At 33.8% G+C, this 19,280-nt stretch overlaps 2 protein-coding genes across 7 annotated transcripts in view; both read right to left on the minus strand.

The window, feature by feature from the left end:
• LOC148197686 (uncharacterized) overlaps window positions 1–688 on the minus strand; it is a 21,786-nt gene extending 21,098 nt beyond the window's left edge. For 4 of the 6 annotated variants that reach the window (XR_015786786.1, XR_015786785.1, XR_015786783.1 and 1 more), the window contains exons 1-2: window positions 599–688; window positions 396–490 (exon numbers count right to left, since the gene is read on the minus strand). Coding sequence is in view for 2 of the 6 variants with exons in the window: in XM_088115941.1 (XP_087972067.1) it covers window positions 396–420 (25 nt within the window). In the remaining 4 variants the exon portion in view is untranslated. The remainder of the gene's footprint in view (window positions 1–395; window positions 491–598) is intronic. The other 2 variants (XM_088115941.1, XM_088115940.1) reach the window with 1 other exon arrangement.
• On the minus strand, window positions 629–18,270 carry LOC148197687 (protein SHOOT GRAVITROPISM 6-like). Its single transcript, XM_088115942.1, has 15 exons — window positions 18,139–18,270; window positions 17,518–17,704; window positions 16,589–16,806; window positions 16,416–16,506; window positions 16,284–16,338; window positions 3,919–3,997; window positions 3,747–3,810; window positions 3,417–3,522; window positions 3,140–3,245; window positions 1,982–2,199; window positions 1,809–1,899; window positions 1,677–1,731; window positions 1,296–1,450; window positions 1,108–1,179; window positions 629–688 (listed from the first exon to the last, which is right to left on the minus strand). Exons 10-13 carry the CDS (start codon window positions 2,004–2,006, stop codon window positions 1,367–1,369), a joined length of 255 nt encoding a protein of 84 aa, XP_087972068.1. The 5' UTR covers window positions 2,007–2,199; window positions 3,140–3,245; window positions 3,417–3,522; window positions 3,747–3,810; window positions 3,919–3,997; window positions 16,284–16,338; window positions 16,416–16,506; window positions 16,589–16,806; window positions 17,518–17,704; window positions 18,139–18,270; the 3' UTR covers window positions 629–688; window positions 1,108–1,179; window positions 1,296–1,366.
• Between the last annotated feature and the right edge of the window lie 1,010 nt (window positions 18,271–19,280).

The raw sequence follows: 19,280 nt of genomic DNA on the forward strand, positions 1-19,280 counted from the left end.
TACTTAATGGACATTGCTAAAATAAATAAATAAATTATAAATATTGTCATCATAAATCACTTACAATTATTTAAAAAAGGAATAGTACTATTAATCTCATTTGGTTCTTGAAATCAACCATAAAGAGGACAGTCACCATTTTTTGTTCACAAACGGACAGTGCTTCCATGGTTCCATATTTTATGTTTATATAACAACCAGCGTAGTCGTATTAGATTTTCACACAAAAATTATAAGCCTTGATACTTGACAAATAGGTATCAATGAAGTATCCAAGAGTATCAAAATTGGTTACATATACGTGAAGCCAATCAAAGTACTATCCAGTGCTTCATAAAAGACATCAAAGATAGAAAAACATATCCATCAACAAAGTAACAGAAAAATCACCATACCATTTGCAAAAATCGGGCGATGCATTTCTCGTACATTTCCATGAATTGGAAAAATTCGGGAAAGGACACCTTTCCACGTGCAATGAACTGCATGGCTGTATCAGATTTATATGGAAGAAAAACTCATCAGCGTTTACAATTGAATGTGTGATCCCACAGAAAAATTTAGCAGCCGATGTACATAGTTAAAATTGATTACTAACAATCAGTAGAAGCAAATTCTGCAAGGATTTGAACCATAGCTGCACTGCCGAATTGGTACCGGATAAATGAAGAAAAATTTCTTCCATCATCTGCAACACCAATCCAAGGGAAAGGTAGATCAAAGACATGAGATCAAAAATCCAGGGAAAACTAGTGGATGTGCAAAAAAGACTTTATATAAAATATATATGCAAGGCAGTGGTACATCCCATGAAAGTAAAATGAATGGGAGATATTACTTTAGCTTGATAGAAAAATACTTCAATAATTCCAAGTACAAGGATAAAGCAAAACTATGGAGTATGGACAACAGTTCTTAACTTATGATTCAACTGGTAAAAAAGAAACTGTACTAGAGTAGGGTTGCATGCAACTGATCTTTCTTTCTCTTGGTCATACTTGTTTCAATGGCTCTGTAAACCTATCTTTCCATTCTTTATCGAACTAAATTTTTTAATACAAATAAAAACCAATTTCAATAGTTAAAAAGAAAAAGAAGATATCTTACGAGATCAGGTAAATGTGAGCCTATTGCAACAAGTAGGCTTTTTGCTGGATGTCGCCAGTCAGAATTTAGTTCCTGCAGAAAACAACCACTGTGAATTAGATAAAGCATTAGTTGAAACTTAGCAAATCTGGAGAGAAAGATGGAGAAATAATTTTAGAAACAGCAAAATCCACTTTTTTATTTCTCACTTATCTCTACACATCTCTCTCGCCACGTCTCTTTTATATTTTCTTCAACCAAACACATGTAACTTTATTTCTCAGGTATTTTCACTCATCTTTTTCATTTCCATCCTTTCCATTTTCATCTTTTCCATTTTCATCTGACTCGTTCCTCTCTTCCCCTAAAAAACAAGGCATAAAAGTTGACACTAGTAGTTTATTTATAAACCCAACACAACAAAACACCGCAATAACACAATATTGTTTTATATTGGAATAAGTCCAATATAAGATAAAAATTCTAACAAATAATACCAAATCTACAACCCTAATTTCAAAAAGACAACCTGTTTACTGCAACCCATTTTACATGTATCTTTATGAGGGTTAGAAGGAGTGAAAACGCACCCGACGTCCACCACGCGACACGACGGCACAGCAATCAAGAACAAGAAGAGGATTCCTGAGAAAGACACAGAATTGTGAGGATGAAATAGGAAGCGAAATTGAAGAAACGCAACGAAAAAAAGAAGTGATTACAGTGCGGCAATGTTCTTGAGAGAGGACATGGAGGCCTCTCTGACGGAGGAAGAGTCATCGGCGAGCAAGGAGAGAAGAACCTGCACGGCCTCTGCAAGAAAGAGATTAATTGATGATTGATTGACATTAAAAGAAGAGTGAATTTAACGAATGTTCGGAGAAGGAGAAGGTACCGGATGCGGAAGTTGAGGAAGCCATGGAATTGGAAGGTGCGAGAATCGCGAATGCGAGAGCAACATATATAGAGAGAGGAGTGGTATGGTGTGGAGACGTACCTCTAGACGGCAGGACACAGACAATGCTGCGCTGGTTATGTCATGCCTTCCGGAAATTAAATATAGTACTCCTCTCTTCCTTTTCCCATTTAATATTATGGGTTCCGTCCCATCAACTATCAACACAAGAACATTTCTTTACTTCTTTTGTTAGAATTTAAGATGCACTCCTCCTCTTCCCCCGCAAAACAAAATTTTCTAACAGCTAAAGTGATTGGAAACTGTCTTTTAACAGCACAACAACCTATGTTACAATTAATAATAATGTTTATAACATCTTTATTTTAATCAATTTTAAATAATTGTGACAAAAATATTTATACTCAAAACTAATCAAAAGTTATTGTTAATATCAATTTGAAACAACTTCCATAAATCTAAAACTTATTATAGATAATAATTTGTAATTAAATAATAATGAATTTGAATTTTCAACACTTATTTACTCAAAAATTCTCTTTATAACTAACTTTCTTTAAAGTAAACCAAGAAACTCAGGATACATGTTTTTTTTCCCCAACCATGTAAAGTCAGTAAATTTATTATTTGTGGAAATTTATAATTACATGTCAAAAAGCAATGTTAGAATATATTATTTATTTTTAACTTTTTATTTTTGAAAGTGCTGATTTATATGATATTTTTAAATAAAATAGAGAGGAGTGTTATTCATACCATTTTTCAATCATTCAAAATACCCTAAATCTCAATGAAAAACATTCAAAAAAAAAAATAATAACATTTCTTTAGGTTCAAAAGCTTTTACAGTGTTATATCAGAAACTCGAGAGTAAAACCCTAAATTTTTTCCCTTGTAAACAATGAAACCCTAAGTTTATTTTCGTTCCCCATTCTACTACAAAATAAAAAAGGAAAGGTAAAAATTAAATATGAAACAAATTAAATACAAATTAATGATATGAAACAAATTAAATACAAATTTTTAAGGTTTGATTGAAAATTACCACATAACCAGAAGTATGATAAAAAATTCTAACATACCATGAAACGTTTTAAACAAGAACATTATAGTATGAGAACATTATAGTATTCATACCTCAAAATCAAGCATAGGAGGACCACTTTCGGAACACAAAGAGGCATTTAGAAAATTGTGGAGACTGCATGTAGCCAAAAAAGCTATATCTTGATCTTTTTTATACCTGACATCAGAAGATATGAATGTGAATCCATCTGATAATACTAGTTGATATTTTAAGTGTCTTCATATTTTAATCTAGTGAGAGATCACACATTAAATAGAAAAAAAAAACGAATTAAATATGAACAATAGATAACTAAAATATAAAATGCTTTAAAAAGACCATACTTACAAGTCCAATATTGTAGGGATAAGCCTTGGTAGGGCAGAGTCTTTAACTGTGCTCGTGTTATGAGACCTACCATCTGCCCCAGTGCTTCTACAGATGCCACACGAACCTAAAACGAAATAAGTTTAAATAAGACAAAGATCAAAAACAATCAAGTAAAACAGTCATAAATTATACACTAAAATACTCATCTATGTTCATCAACCACACAAACAGAACATGTTCAAAACTTAACTTTTATAGATGTATCAGCAAAAAAGGGATCCAGAAAATTATAAAGACTCATATAAGGAGCAGAATGCAAGAACAAAAGTAAAGAAAAATAGTAGTGACCTTAAGGTCTCTTGAAGCTGCCCAAACTCTCACCAAAAGCTCAAAAGCTGAATTTAGAAATGACCTGCACTACATAGAGAATTAGAGATATTTCTCACCTGTAGATAAGAAATAAAGGGAAGAAGATGTGTTGAATCACAAAATAAACTAGAAGACTGTATATTGATCTCACATGACATCAGCATCTTGAGGAAAATGTGAAGGAAAGTCTATACTATAATGCCAAGACGCTTCACACCAACACTTAAATGCTGCAAAAAATGATAAATTATGAGTTAACTAGATCAGATTATCAGTAACAATAACATCTTTGAGCAATGTTAGCCAAAAATCATCCTCCCCCGTTCGCCTACCATAAGAAAATGAAAGGTCAACACAAAATGATCAAAATTTTAAAAATTTATATTTTAAAACAATTTAAAAATATTTCAATGATGTATCAGCCATAATTTAAAAAAAAACATACAAAGAAAATAAAATCACCAAAATTGGCATGCTCCAAAACCAGGTAGCCAAGATTTTCACATCCATGCTGATAGAAATATCAAATTTTACCATCCATTCAAAATGTTAGCCTACTAATAACACCAATTTATCTTAAAATGTTTTTTTTGGCCAAGGTCTCTTTAAAATTCCAGAAACCACAAGATGCACAAGTCCTTTAAAAATCAAATGGTCTAAAAGTACAAAAATTCCAACAAACCTTGCCAAAATTAATCAAAATCCCACACTCAAACCATCATACAACTTACAACTTCTCTTCGCTCCTTCCTCGTTAACTTCTGAATTCTAACAATAATCATCTCATTTCTCACATGAGTCAAATAACAAGTTCGGACACCATAGGCCTAGCCATAAACACTTTCTTCGATAGAAATGTTCTGTAATACCATCTGTACCAACCAACAATATAAGACTGATATAAACATAGACCAAGCATAAATTTCCACTCCTTATTCCTCAACTTTGTTAGTTCCATCTATATATGTAGTAACACAATTGAAGTTCATAGTGATCATATTGACAAAACTCCAGCTTACGCACTGACATACTTTAATCATCTGACCACAGCTGGCATCAGTGTGTCTAAAATCATCAACAGGTCCAGCATGTGACATGCCTTTTTTTTTCGAGTCCTCTAGTAAAGTGAATTTCAATTTTCACAACCTTCATCCAAATCTTTTCTCATGGCAAATTTGAAACCATTCCATTTCCAGCAAATTATTTGTCCATGTGGAAAATAAATTGGGGGAGGGGCAGCTTCATTTCAAACCTTGAATCACTTTTTGTTCAACCATCTATTAAATGAAGTCCCAGTAATTACGCTTATCTCTCAAAAAACATTATGTCAACCAGCTTAAGATCCAATCCCACAAAAATCAGACAAGCTATTATTTTTTGGAAACCATCTTTCAAATTAAAATAAACGTAGTCATGGTCACCTTAAGCTTCCTTACGTCTCTTCCTGCAGAGGACAGTAAAACAAATAAATCGAATGTTAAGGTTACACCAATTATCAAACCTGCTAATCCTCGACTCTCTTGTCTGGATCTTAAATTGACCATGGCCAATGCAGCAACACAGATAAAATCCATATTACGTGCTAGTCAGATAAATTAAATTCTAGCAAAAGTAGGCAGATAATGAATGTTTGCAATTGGGAGACATATGCCACAATATTCAAGGATTATTATTCTGTGTCAATTTCATGGAACAAAGTTGCCTTCTTGTTATCCTTATGAGGGTTAGACGGTTTGCTAATTGGTGTTACCCAAACTGTGAAGGTAAAAACCTTCTACCAACAGGTTCAGCATGAAAGCTGCCTTTTTTTTTGTGCTTTAGCAAAATGAATTTCGATTTTGTAAGCTTTCATCCAAATCTTCTGTCACGGATCATTTGAAACCATTCGATTTCCACCAAATTATTTGTCCATATGGACAATGAAAGGGGGGAGGGACAGCCACATTTCAAACCTTGAATCACTATTTGTTGAACCATCTATTAGATGAACAACCAGGAATGGTGCTTATCTATCAAAAGAAAAATTCTGTCAACCAGCTTAACCTCCAATCCCAAAAAAATCAGACAAGCTTTTATTTTAGGAAATTATCTTTCAAATTAAAATAAACATAGTCATGGTCACCTTAAGCTTCCTTACTGCAGAGGACAGTAAAATAAGTCAATCGAATGTTAAGGTAACACCAATTATCAAACCTTCTAATCCTCAACTCAAACCATCATACAAGTTACAACTTCTCTTTATGTCAACCAGCTTCACCTCCAATCCCACAAAAATCAGACAAGCTTTTGTTTTAGGAAATCATCTTTCAAATTAAAATAAACATAGTCACGGTCACCTTAAGCTTCCTTACCTCTCTTACTGCAGAGGACAATAGAACAAATCAATCGAATGTTAAGTAAAACCAATTATCAAACCTCCTATTCTCAACTCTCTTGTCGGGCTCTTAAATTGACCATGGCCAACGCAGCATCACAGATAACATCCATATTACATGCCAGTCTGATAAATTAAATTCTAGCAAATGTAGGCAGATATAGAATGATTGCAATTGGGACACATATCCCACACTGTTCGAGGATTATTAATCTGTGTCAAGTTCATGGAAAAAAGCTGCCTTCTTGTTATCTTTATGAGGGTTAGAAGGTTTGCTAATTGGTGTTACCCAAACTGTGAAGGTAAAAACCTTCTGACAACAGGTCCAGCATGTAAGCTGCCTTTTTTTTGTCCTCTAGTAAAGTGAATTTCGATTTTGAAAGCATTCATCCAAATCTTCTCTCATGGCCAATTTGAAACCATTGAATTTCCACCAAATTATTTGTCCATATGGACAATGAAAGGGGGGAGGGACAGCCACATTCCAAACCATGAATCTTCCCTCATGGACAATTTGAAACAATTCAATTTCCACCAAATTATTTGTCCATAGGGACAATGAAAGGGGGAGGGACAGCCACATTCCAAACCTTGAATCACCATTTGTTCAACCATCATATCAAGAAAATAACACACAAGGGAGGATCCAATAAGAGTATAATAGACTAAGGATATGTTTAGATAAACTTCTCCATAAACATTTTTCTGTCCTATAAGCGTCTACAGCGAAGCCTATACAAACAAGCCCTTACCATCATTTCAAATAAAGGAAACACCAGAAATATGAGGAGTGCTCATCTAATAAAGGTCTCAAATACTATGAAAAAAATAAAATCTATGTCGCATAATCATGTGGTACTAATGGTGACTTTGGTTGTGAAGAAATGAAGAGGGTGAAACTAATGAAAGCTGTTTAGCAGCAGAGAAAGATGGACAAATAATTTTAAAAACAGCGACATCCACTTTTTTATTTCTCACTTATCTCTACACATCTCTCTCGCAACGTCTCTTTTATATTTCCTTCAACCAAACACATGTAACTTTATTTCTCAGGTATTTTTCACTCATCTTCGTTTCTATCTTTCCCACTTCCATCTGACTCGTTTCTCTCTTCCCCTCAAAAACAAGGCATAAAAGTTGACACTAGTAGTTTACTTATAAACCCAACACAACAAAACACCGCAATAAGACAATGTTGTTTTCTATTGGAATAAGTCCAATATAAGATTAAAACTGTAACAAATAATACCAACTCTGAAACCCTAATTTCAAAAATACAACCTGTTTACTGCAACCCATTTTACATTAGACGGTCATAAAGTTGGTAGTTCTAAGAAAATGTTTGCCTATGATCAATCAAACTGTATTTCATTGCCTAGAGTATTTCTTGGAAAAAAAAATTATTTCCTTCACGGGCAATCTCCCTTTATGAAAAACGAAATCAGAATTGCACACTGTCAAACCTCAAACGATTAGGAACAGAAAATCAAGCTGCACAATCCAGCATATTATTTTGCATACCCATATAAACCAAATGGTCTAAAAGTACAAAAATTCCAACATATCTTGCCTAATTAATCAAAATCCCACACTCAAACCATCATACAACTTACAACTTCTCTTTAGCTCCTTCCTCGTTAACTTCTGAATTCTAGAAGTAATCATCTGATTTCTCGCATGAGTCAAATAACAAGTTCCGACACCATAGGCCTAGCCATAAACATTTTCTTTGATAGAAATGTTCTTTGATACCTTCTGTACCCACCAACAATATAACAGTGATAATAACATAGACTAAGAATAAATTAGCTCTAGTTATTCCTTAACTTTGTTAGTTCCACCTATATATACAGTAACACTTTTGAAGTTCATAGTGATCATATTGACAAAACTCCAGCTTATGCACTGACATACTTTAATCATCTGACCACAGCTGGCATCAGTGTGTCTAAAATAATCAACAGGTCCAGCATGTGACATGCCTTTTTTTTTCGAGTCCTCTAGTAAAGTGAATTTCAATTTTCACAACCTTCATCCAAATCTTTTCTCATGGCAAATTTGAAACCATTCAATTTCCAGCAAACTATTTGTCCATGTGGAAAATAAATTGGGGGAGGGACAGCTTCATTTCAAACCTTGAATGACTTTTTGTTCAACCATCTATTAAATGAAGTCCCAGTAATTATGCTTATCTCTCAAAAAACATTATGTCAACCAGCTTAAGATCCAATCCCACAAAAATCAGACAAGCTATTTTTCTTTTGGAAACCATCTTTCAAATTAAAATAAACGTAGTCATGGTCACCTTAAGCTTCCTTACGTCTCTTACTGCAGAGGACAGTAAAACAAATAAATCGAATGTTAAGGTTACACCAATTATCAAACCTCCTAATCCTCGACTCTCTTGTCTGGATCTTAAATTGACCATGGCCAATGCAGCAACACAGATAAAATCCATATTACGGGCTAGTCAGATAAATTATATTCTAGCAAAAGTAGGCAGATAATGAATGTTTGCAATTGGGAGACATATGCCACACTATTCGAGGATTATTAATCGGTGTCAAGTTCATGGAAAAAAGCTGCCTTCTTGTTATCTTTATGAGGGTTAGAAGGTTTGCTAATTGGTATTACCCAAACTGTGAAGGTAGAAACCTTCTGACAACAGGTCCAGCATGTAAGCTGCCTTTTTTTTTGTCCTGTAGTAAAGTGAATTTCGATTTTGAAAGCCTTCATCCAAATCTTCTCTCATGGACAATTTGAAACCATTCAATTTCCACCAAATTATTTGTCCATATGGACAATGAAAGGGGGGAGGGACAGCCACATTCCAAACCATGAATCTTCTCTCATGGACAATTTTAAACCATTCAATTTCCACCAATTATTTGTCCATATGGACAATGAAAGCGGGGAGGGACAGCCACATTCCAAACCCTGAATCTTCTCTCACGGACAATTTGAAACCATTCAATTTCCACCAAATTATTTGTCCATATGGACAATGAAAGGGGGGAGGGACAACGAAAGGGGGGAGGGACAGCCACATTCTAAACCATGAATCTTCCCTCATGGACAATTTGAAATCATTCAATTTCCACCAAATTATTTGTCCATATGGACAATGAAAGGGGGGAGGGACAGCCACATTCCAAACCTTGAATCTTCTCTCATGGACAATTTGAAACCATTCAATTTCCAACAAATTACTTGTCCATATGGACAATGAAAGGGGGGAGGGACAATGAAAGGGGGGAGGGACAGCCACATTCCAAACCTTGAATCACCATTTGTTCAACCATCATATCAAGAAAGTAACACACAAGGGAGGATCCAATAAGAGTATAATAGACTAAGGATATGTTTAGATAAACTTCTCCATAAACATTTCTCTGTCCTATAAGCGTCTACAGCAAAGCCTATACAAACAAGCCCTTACCATCATTTCAAATAAAGGAAACACCAGAAATATGAGGAGTGCTGATCTAATAAAGGTCTCAAATACTATGAAAAAAAGAAAAACTATGTCGCATAATCATGTGGTACTAATGGTGACTTTGGTTGTGAAGAAATGAAGAGGGTGAAACTAATGTAAGCTGTTTAGCAGGAGAGAAAGATGGAGAAATACTTTTAAAAACAGCGACACCCACGTTTTTATTTCTCACTTATCTCTACACATCTCTCTCGCAACGTCTCTTTTATATTTTCTTCAACCAAACACATGTAACTTTATTTCTCAGGTATTTTCACTCATCTCTATCGTTTCTATCTTTCCCACTTCCATCTGACTCGTTTCTCTCTTCCCCTCAAAAACAAGGCATAAAAGTTGACACTAGTAGTTTATTTATAAACCCAACACAACAAAACACCGCAATAAGACAATATTGTTTTCTATTGGAATAAGTCCAATATAAGATTAAAACTGTAACAAATAATACCAACTCTAAAACCCTAATTTCAAAAATACAACCTGTTTACTGCAACCCATTTTACATTAGACGGTCATAAAGTTTGTAGTTCTAAGAAAATGTTTGCCTATGATCAATCAAACTGTATTTTATTGCCTAGAGTATTTCTTCGAAAAAAAAACTTATCTCCTTCACGGGCACTCTCCCTTTATGAAAAACGAAATCAGAATTGCACAATGTCAAACCTCAAACGATTAGGAACAGAAAATCAAGCTGCACAATCCAGCATATTAGTTTGCATACCCATATAAACCAAATGGGCTAAGAGTACAAAAATTCCAACATATCTTGCCTAATTAATCAAAATCCCACACTCAAACCATCATACAACTTACAACTTCTCTTTAGCTCCTTCCTCGTTAACTTCTGAATTCTAGCAGTAATCATCTGATTTCTCGCATGAGTCAAATAAAAAGTTCCGACACCATAGGCCTAGCCATAAACATTTTCTTTGATAGAAATGTTCTTTGATACCTTCTGTACCCACCAACAATATAAGAGTGATAATAACATAGACCAAGAATAAATTAGCTCTACTTATTCCTTAGCTTTGTTAGTTCCACCTATATATACAGTAACACTTTTGAAGTTCGTAGTGATCATATTGACAAAACTCCAGCTTAAGCACTGACATAATTTAATCATCTGACCACAGCTGGCATCAGTGTGTCTAAAATAATCAACAGGTCCAGCATGTGACATGCCTTTTTTTTTCGAGTCCTCTAGTAAAGTGAATTTCAATTTTCACAACCTTCATCCAAATCTTTTCTCATGGCAAATTTGAAACCATTCAATTTCCAGCAAATTATTTGTCCATGTGGAAAATAAATTGGGGGAGGGACAGCTTCATTTCAAACCTTGAATCACTTTTTGTTCAACCATCTATTAAATGAAGTCCCAGTAATTATGCTTATCTCTCAAAAAACATTATGTCAACCAGCTTAAGATCCAATCCCACAAAAATCAGACAAGCTATTTTTTTTAGGAAACCATCTTTCAAATGAAAATACATGTAGTCATGGTCACCTTAAGCTTCCTTACGTCTCTTACTGCAGAGGACAGTAAAACAAATAAATCGAATGTTAAGGTAACACCAATTATCAAACCTTCTAATCCTCAACTCAAACCATCATACAACTTACAACTTCTCTTTATGTCAACCAGCTTAACCTCCAATCCCACAATAATCAGACAAGCTTTTGTTTTAGGAAATCATTATTCAAATTAAAATAAACATAGTCATGGTCACCTTAAGCTTCCTTACCTCTCTTACTGCAGAGGACAGTAGAACAAATCAATCGAATGTTAAGTAAAACCAATTATCAAACCTCCTATTCTCAACTCTCTTGTCAGGCTCTTAAATTGACCACGGCCAATGCAGCATCACAGATAACATCTATATTACATGCCAGTCTGATAAATTAAATTCTAGCAAAAGTAGGCAGATATAGAATGATTGCAATTGGGACACATATGCCACACTGTTCGAAATGTAATCTGCATTTTTTTTTGTCCTCTAGTAAAGTGAATTTCGATTTTGAAAGCCGTCATCCAAATCTTCTCTCATGGACAATATGAAACCATTCAATTTCCACCAAATTATTTGTCCATATGGACAATGAAATGGGGGAGGGACAGCCACATTCCAAACCATGAATCTTCTCTCATGGACAATTTGAAACCATTCAATTTCCACCAAATTATTTGTCCATATGGACAATGAAAGGGGGGAGGGACAGCCACATTCCAAACCATGAATCTTCTCTCATGGACAATTTTAAGGCATTCAATTTCCACACAATTATTTGTCCATATGGACAATCATAGGGGGGAGGGACAGCAACATTCCAAACCCTGAATCTTCTCTCATGGACAATTTGAAACCATTCAATTTCCACCAAATTATTTGTCCATATGGACACTGACAGGGGGGAGGGACACCCACATTCCAAACCATGAATCTTCCCTCATGGACAATTTGAAACCATTCAATTTCCACCAAATTATTTGTCCATAGGGACAATGAAAGGGGGGAGGGACAGCCACATTCCAAACCTTGAATCTTCTCTCATGGACAATTTGAAACCATTCAATTTCCAACAAATTACTTGTCCATAGGGACAATGCAAGGGGGGAGGGACAGCCAGATTCCAAACCTGGAATCACCATTTGTTCAACCATCATATCAAGAAAATAAAACACAAGGGAGGATCCAATAGGAGTATAATAGACTAAGGATATGTTTAGATAAACTTCTCCATAAACATTTTTCTGTCCTATAAGCGTCTACAGCGAAGCCTATACAAACAAGCCCTTACCATCATTTCAAATACAGGAAACACCAGAAATATGAGGAGTGCTCATCTAATAAAGGTCTCAAATAGTATGAAAAAAAGAAAATGTATGTCGCATAATCATGTGGTACTAATGGTGACTTTGGTTGTGAAGAAATGAAGAGGGTGAAACTAATGTAAGCTGTTTAGCAGGAGAGAAAGATGGAGAAATAATTTTAAAAACAGCGACATCCACTTTAATATTTCTCACTTATCTCTACACATCTCTCTCGCAACGTCTCTTTCATATTTTCTTCAACCAAACACATGTAACTTTATTTCTCAGGTATTTTCACTCATCTTTATCGTTTCTATCTTTCCCACTTCCATCTGACTCGTTTCTCTCTTCCCCTCAAAAACAAGGCATAAAAGGTTGACACTAGTAGTTTATTTATAAACCCAACACAACAAAACACCGCAATAAGACAATATTGTTTTCTATTGGAATAAGTCCAATATAAGATTAAAACTGTAACAAATAATACCAACTCTAAAACCCTAATTTCAAAAATACAACCTGTTTACTGCAACCCATTTTACATTAGACGGTCATAAAGTTTGTAGTTCTAAGAAAATGTTTGCCTATGATCAATCAAACTGTATTTCATTGCCTAAAGTATTTCTTGCAAAAAAAAAATTATTTCCTTCACGGCATTCTCCCTTTATGAAAAACGAAATCAGAATTGCACAATGTCAAACCTCAAACGGTTAGGAACAGAAAATCAAGCTGCACAATCCAGCATATTATTTTGCATACCCATATAAACCAAATGGTCTAAAAGTACAAAAATTCCAACATATCTTGCCTAATTAATCAAAATCCCACACTCAAACCATCATACAACTTACAACTTCTCTTTAGCTCCTTCCTCGTTAACTTCTGAATTCTAGAAGTAATCATCCAATTTCTCGCATGAGTCAAATAACAAGTTCCGACACCATAGGCCTAGCCATAAACATTTTCTTTGATAGAAATGTTCTTTGATACCTTCTGTACCCACCAACAATATAAGAGTGATAATAACATAGACCAAGAATAAATTAGCTCTACTTATTCCTTAACTTTGTTAGTTCCACCTATACATACAGTAACACTTTTGAAGTTCATAGTGATCATATTGACAAAACTCCAGCTTATGCACTGACATACTTTAATCATCTGACCACAGCTGGCATCAGTGTGTCTAAAATCATCAACAGTTCCAGCATGTGACATGCCTTTTTTTTTCGAACAGATAATGAATGTTTGCAATTGGGAGACATATGCCACACTATTCAAGGATTATTAATCTGTGTCAAGTTCATGGAAAAAAGCTGCGTTCTTGTTATCTTTATGAGGGTTAGAAGGTTTGCTAATTGGTGTTACCCAAACTGTGAAGGTAAAAACCTTCTGACAACAGGTCCAGCATGTAAGCTGCCTTTTTTTTTGTCGTCTAGTAAAGTGAATTTCGATTTTGAAAGCCCTCATCCAAATCTTCTCTCATGGATCATTTGAAACCATTTCATTTCCACCAAATTATTTGTCCATATGGACAATGAAAGGGGGGAGGGACAGCCACATTTCAAACCTTGAATCACTATTTGTTGAACCATCTATTAGATGAACACCGAGGAATGGTGCTTATCTATCAAAAGAAAAATTCTGTCAACCAGCTTAACCTCCAATCCCAAAAAAATCAGACAAGATTTTATTTTAGGAAATTATCTTTCAAATTAAAATAAACATAGTCATGGTCACCTTAAGCTTCCTTACTGCAGAGAACAGTAAAATAAGTCAATCGAATGTTAAGGTAACACCAATTATCAAACCTTCTAATCCTCAACTCAAACCATCATACAAGTTACAACTTCTCTTTATGTCAACCAGCTTCACCTCCAATCCCACAAAAATCAGACAAGCTTTTGTTTTAGGAAATCATCTTTCAAATTAAAATAAACATAGTCACGGTCACCTTAAGCTTCCTTACCTCTCTTACTGCAGAGGACAGTAGAACAAATCAATCGAATGTTAAGTAAAACCAATTATCAAACCTCCTATTCTCAACTCTCTTGTCGGGCTCTTAAATTGACCATGGCCAATGTAGCATCACAGATAACATCTATATTACATGCCAGTCTGATAAATTAAATTCTAGCAAAAGTAGGCAGATATAGAATGATTGCAATTGGGACACATGCCCCACTGTTCGAGGATTATTAATCTGTGTCAAGTTCATGGAAAAAAGCTGCCTTCTTGTTATCTTTATGAGGGTTAGAAGGTTTGCTAATTGGTGTTACCCAAACTGTGAAGGTAAAAACCTTCTGACAACAGGTCCAGCATGTAAGCTGCCTTTTTTTTTGTCCTCTAGTAAAGTGAATTTCGATTTTGAAAGCCTTCATCCAAATCTTCTCTCATGGACAATTTGAAACCATTCAATTTCCACCAAATTATTTGTCCATATAGACAATGAAAGGGGGGAGGGACAGCCACATTCCAAACCATGAATCTTCTCTTATAGACAATTTGAAACCATTCAATTTCCACCAAATTATTTGTCCATATGGACAATGAAAGGGGGAGGGACAGCCACATTCCAAACCATGAATCTTCTCTCATGGACAATTTTAAGCCATTCAATTTCCACACAATTATTTGTCCATATGGACAATCAAAGGGGGGAGGGACAGCCACATTCCAAACCCTGAATCTTCTCTCATGGACAATTTGAAACCATTCAATTTCCACCAAATTATTTGTCCATATGGATAATGAAAGGGGGGAGGGACAGCCACATTCCAAACCATGAATCTTCTCTCATGGACAATTTGAAACCATTCAATTTCCACCAAATTATTTGTCCATATGGACAATGAAAGGGGGGAGGGACAGCCACATTCTAAACCTTGAATCTTCTCTCATGGACAATTTGAAACCATTCAATTTCCACCAAATTATTTGTCCATATGGACAATGAAAGGGGGGAGGGACAGCCACATTCCAAACCATGAATCTTCTCTCATGGACAATTTGAAACCATTGAATTTCCACCAAATTATTTGGCCATATGGACAACGAAAGGGGGGAGGGACAATGAAAGGGGGGAGGGACAGCCACATTCCAAACCTTGAATCACCATTTGTTCAACCATCATATCAAGAAAATAACACACAAGGGAGGATCCAATAAGAGTATAATAGACTAAGGATATGTTTAGATAAACTTCTCCATAAACATTTTTCTGTCATATAAGCGTCTACAGCGAAGCCTATACAAACAAGCCCTTACCATCATTTCAAATAAAGGAAACACCAGATATATGAGGAGTGCTCATCTAATAAAGGTCTCAAATACTATGAAAAAAAGAAAATCTATGTCGCATAATCATGTGGTACTAATGGTGACTTTGGTTGTGAAGAAATGAAGAGGGTGAAACTAATATAAGCTGTTTAGCAGGAGAGAAAGATTGAGAAATAATTTTAAAAACAGCGACATCCACTTTTTTATTTCTCACTTATCTCTACACATCTCTCTCGCAACGTCTCTTTTATAATTTCTTCAACCAAACACATGTAACTTTATTTCTCAGGTATTTTCACTCATCTTTATCGTTTCTATCTTTCCCACTTCCATCTGACACGTTTCTCTCTTCCCCTCAAAAACAAGACATAAAAGTTGACACTAGTAGTTTATTTATAAACCCAACACAACAAAACACCGCAATAAGAAAATATTGTTTTCTATTGGAATAAGTCCAATATAAGATAAAAATTCTAACAAATAATACCAAATCTAAAACCCTAATTTCAAGAAGACAACCTGTTTACTGTATCTTTATGAGGGTTAGAAGAAGTGAAAACGCACCCGACGTCCACCACGCGACATGACGGCACAGCAATCAAGAACAAGAAGAGGATTCCTGAGAAAGACACAGAATTGTGAGGATGAAATAGGAAGCGAAATTGAAGAAACGCAATGAAAAAAAGAAGTGATTACAGTGCGGCAATGTTCTTGAGAGAGGACATGGAGGCCTCTCTGACGGAGGAAGAGTCATCGGCGAGCAAGGAGAGAAGAACCTGCACGGCCTCTGCAAGAAAGAGATTAATTGATGATTGATTGACATTAAAAGAAGAGTGAATTTAACGAATGTTCGGAGAAGGAGAACGTACCGGATGCGGAAGTTGAGGAAGCCATGGAATTGGAAGGTGCGAGAATCGCGAATGCGAGAGCAACATATATAGAGAGAGGAGTGGTATGGTGTGGAGACGTACCTCTAGACGGCAGGACACAGACAATGCTGCGCTGGTTATGTCATGCCTTCCGGAAATTAAATATAGTACTCCTCCCTTCCTTTTCCCATTTAATATTATGGGTTCCGTCCCATCAACTATCAACACAAGAACATTTCTTTACTTCTTTTGTTAGAATTTAAGATGCACTCCTCCTCTTCCCCCGAAAAACAAAATTTTCTAACAACTAAAATGATTGGAAACTGTCTTTTAACAGCACAACAACCTATGTTACAATTAATTACAATTAATTACAATTAATAATAATGTTCATAGTTAGTTATAACATCTTTATTGTAATCAATTTTAAATAATTATGACAAAAATATTTATACTCAAAACCAATCAAAAGTTATTGTCAATATCAATTTAAAATAACTTTCACAAGTCTAAAACTTATTATAGATAATAATTTGTAATTAAATAATAATGAATTTGAATTTTCAACACTTATTTACCCAAAAATTCTCTTTATAACTAACTTTCTTTAAAGTAAACCAAGAAACTCAAGACACATGTGTTTTTTCCCCAACCATGTAAAGTCAGTACATTTATTATTTGTGAAAATTTTTAATTACATGTCAAAAAGCAATGTTGGAATATATTATTTATTTTTAACTTTTTATTTTTGAAAGTGCTGATTTATATGATATTTTTAAATAAAATAAATAAAGTTAATGTGACATTGTTGACATGGTTGTATAATTCTGCACATTCAAATTAAACTTCACATGTATGCACAACAACAAAAACCATTTCACGTCTACCAATTCATGGATTGAAGAAATACGTATGCAAATTAGTAATACCTGTCAAATATTTGTCCAGATGGAACAATTGCAACATAGTTAGCGGCCACCAGTAATTATATTTCATTAGTCAAAGAGGCATGTGGAAATGAAGACAGTCTTGGTATATTGAGAAAAATATCATCTACCGACCGAGGACTTTACTCCTGACACAAAGTGTAGGCTCCATACATACTTCTTCATAAATCTCCATGCAAAAAAAAAAATTAAGAACATTTCTTTCAGTTAAAAAACCTTTTACAGTGTTGTATCATTCCCAAAATTCATACTATTTTTCAATCATTCAAAAATCCCTAAATTTCTTTCGGTTCATTTTTTTTGGTTCAAAAACCTTTTACAGTGTTATACCGTTCCCAAAATTCATACGATTATTCAATCATTCAAAATACCCTAAATCTCAATGAAAAACATTCAAAAAAAATTAATAACATTTCTTTCGGTTCAAAAGCTTTTACAGTATTATATCATAAACTCAAGAGTAAAACCCTAAATTTTTTCCCTTGTAAACAATGAAACCCTAAATTTATTTTCGTTCCCCATTTTACTACAAAATAAAAAAGGAAAAGTAAAAGTTACCAACAATGTAAGGGCAACAGAAAGGAAGGCACAATGAAGCCGAACCTTGGAGATGAACTTCTCCTGATACTCCCGCGCGCTTGTCCAGAGAAACTTCATTGGGACCAGAAGTTAAAACTTTCCCCCCTCCTCCTCTTCCCCCGAAAAACAATTTTCTAACAGCTAAAATGATTGGAAACTGTCTTTTAACAGCACAACAACCTATCTTACAATTAATTACAATTAATAATAATGTTTATAACATCTTTATTTAATCAATTTTAAATAATTATGACAAAAATATTTATACTCAAAACCAATCAAAAGTTATTGTTAATATCAATTTAAAATAACTTTCACAAGTCTAAAACTTATTATACATAATAATTTGTAATTAAATAATAATGGATTTGAATTTTCAACACTTATTTACTCAAAAATTCTTTATAACTAACTTTCTTTAAAGTAAACCAAGAAACTCAAGATACATGTTTTTTTCCCCAACCATGTAAAGTCAGTAAATTTATTATTTGTGAAAATTTATAATTACATGTCAAAAAGCAATGTTAGAATATATTATTTATTTTTAACTTTTTATTTTTGAAAGTGCTGATTTATATGATATTTTTAAATAAAATAAAGAAAGTTAATGTGAACTTACTAAAAATATAAAGAATGTTGTTGTTTATTAAAAACATAATGAAAGAGAATATTTATTCACAAATTAAAAATTATATTTATTTTATTTTATTATAAATATAAAAGAGAAATAATTTCTATTTTAAAATTAGTAGAAATATCAGAACACTGTCAGATGTATTTTTCCTTATTTTAAATCGTTTATGAAAATAGGAAACAATTTCTATAAAAAAAAAAAATGCTTTTACAATTCAAACATGTTTTAAGTTTAACACATCCCTTGTTTTTATTGTTTGGTTTATTTAAGAGTTTCATTTTCAAACAAGGTCATCTATAAATTTTAACATCTCATTAACATATTAAAGTCATCAATTATTACCGTCACATAAAATTTATAAAAAATTAAAAATATATATACAAACTAATAATAAAAATTATATTTTACAAACTATACTTATTATAAAAAGATCTAAATAAATATATAAAAATAAAATATTAAACCATTTATATTTTTATTTAAGAATTAAAACTAAATTAACTAAATTACCAGCCCAATAAACTTTCTCACC

This window comes from Vigna umbellata, chromosome 5 (genome assembly GCF_029865625.1).
Source record: "Vigna umbellata cultivar VRB3 chromosome 5, Vumbellata_1.0, whole genome shotgun sequence".
Taxonomy (NCBI): domain Eukaryota; kingdom Viridiplantae; phylum Streptophyta; class Magnoliopsida; order Fabales; family Fabaceae; genus Vigna; species Vigna umbellata.

What these genes read in the sequence shown, in the direction of transcription:
- LOC148197687 (XM_088115942.1), bottom strand. Translation starts at nt 2,006, where the DNA reads ATGGCTTCCTCAACTTCCGCATCCG. An exon ending in TTCCTCAACTTCCGCATCCG is followed by an intron (nt 1,900 to 1,981) that starts GTACCTTCTCCT and finishes TCTTTCTTGCAG; the next exon opens with AGGCCGTGCAGGTTCTTCTC. An exon ending in CTCAAGAACATTGCCGCACT is followed by an intron (nt 1,732 to 1,808) that starts GTAATCACTTCT and finishes TGTCTTTCTCAG; the next exon opens with GAATCCTCTTCTTGTTCTTG.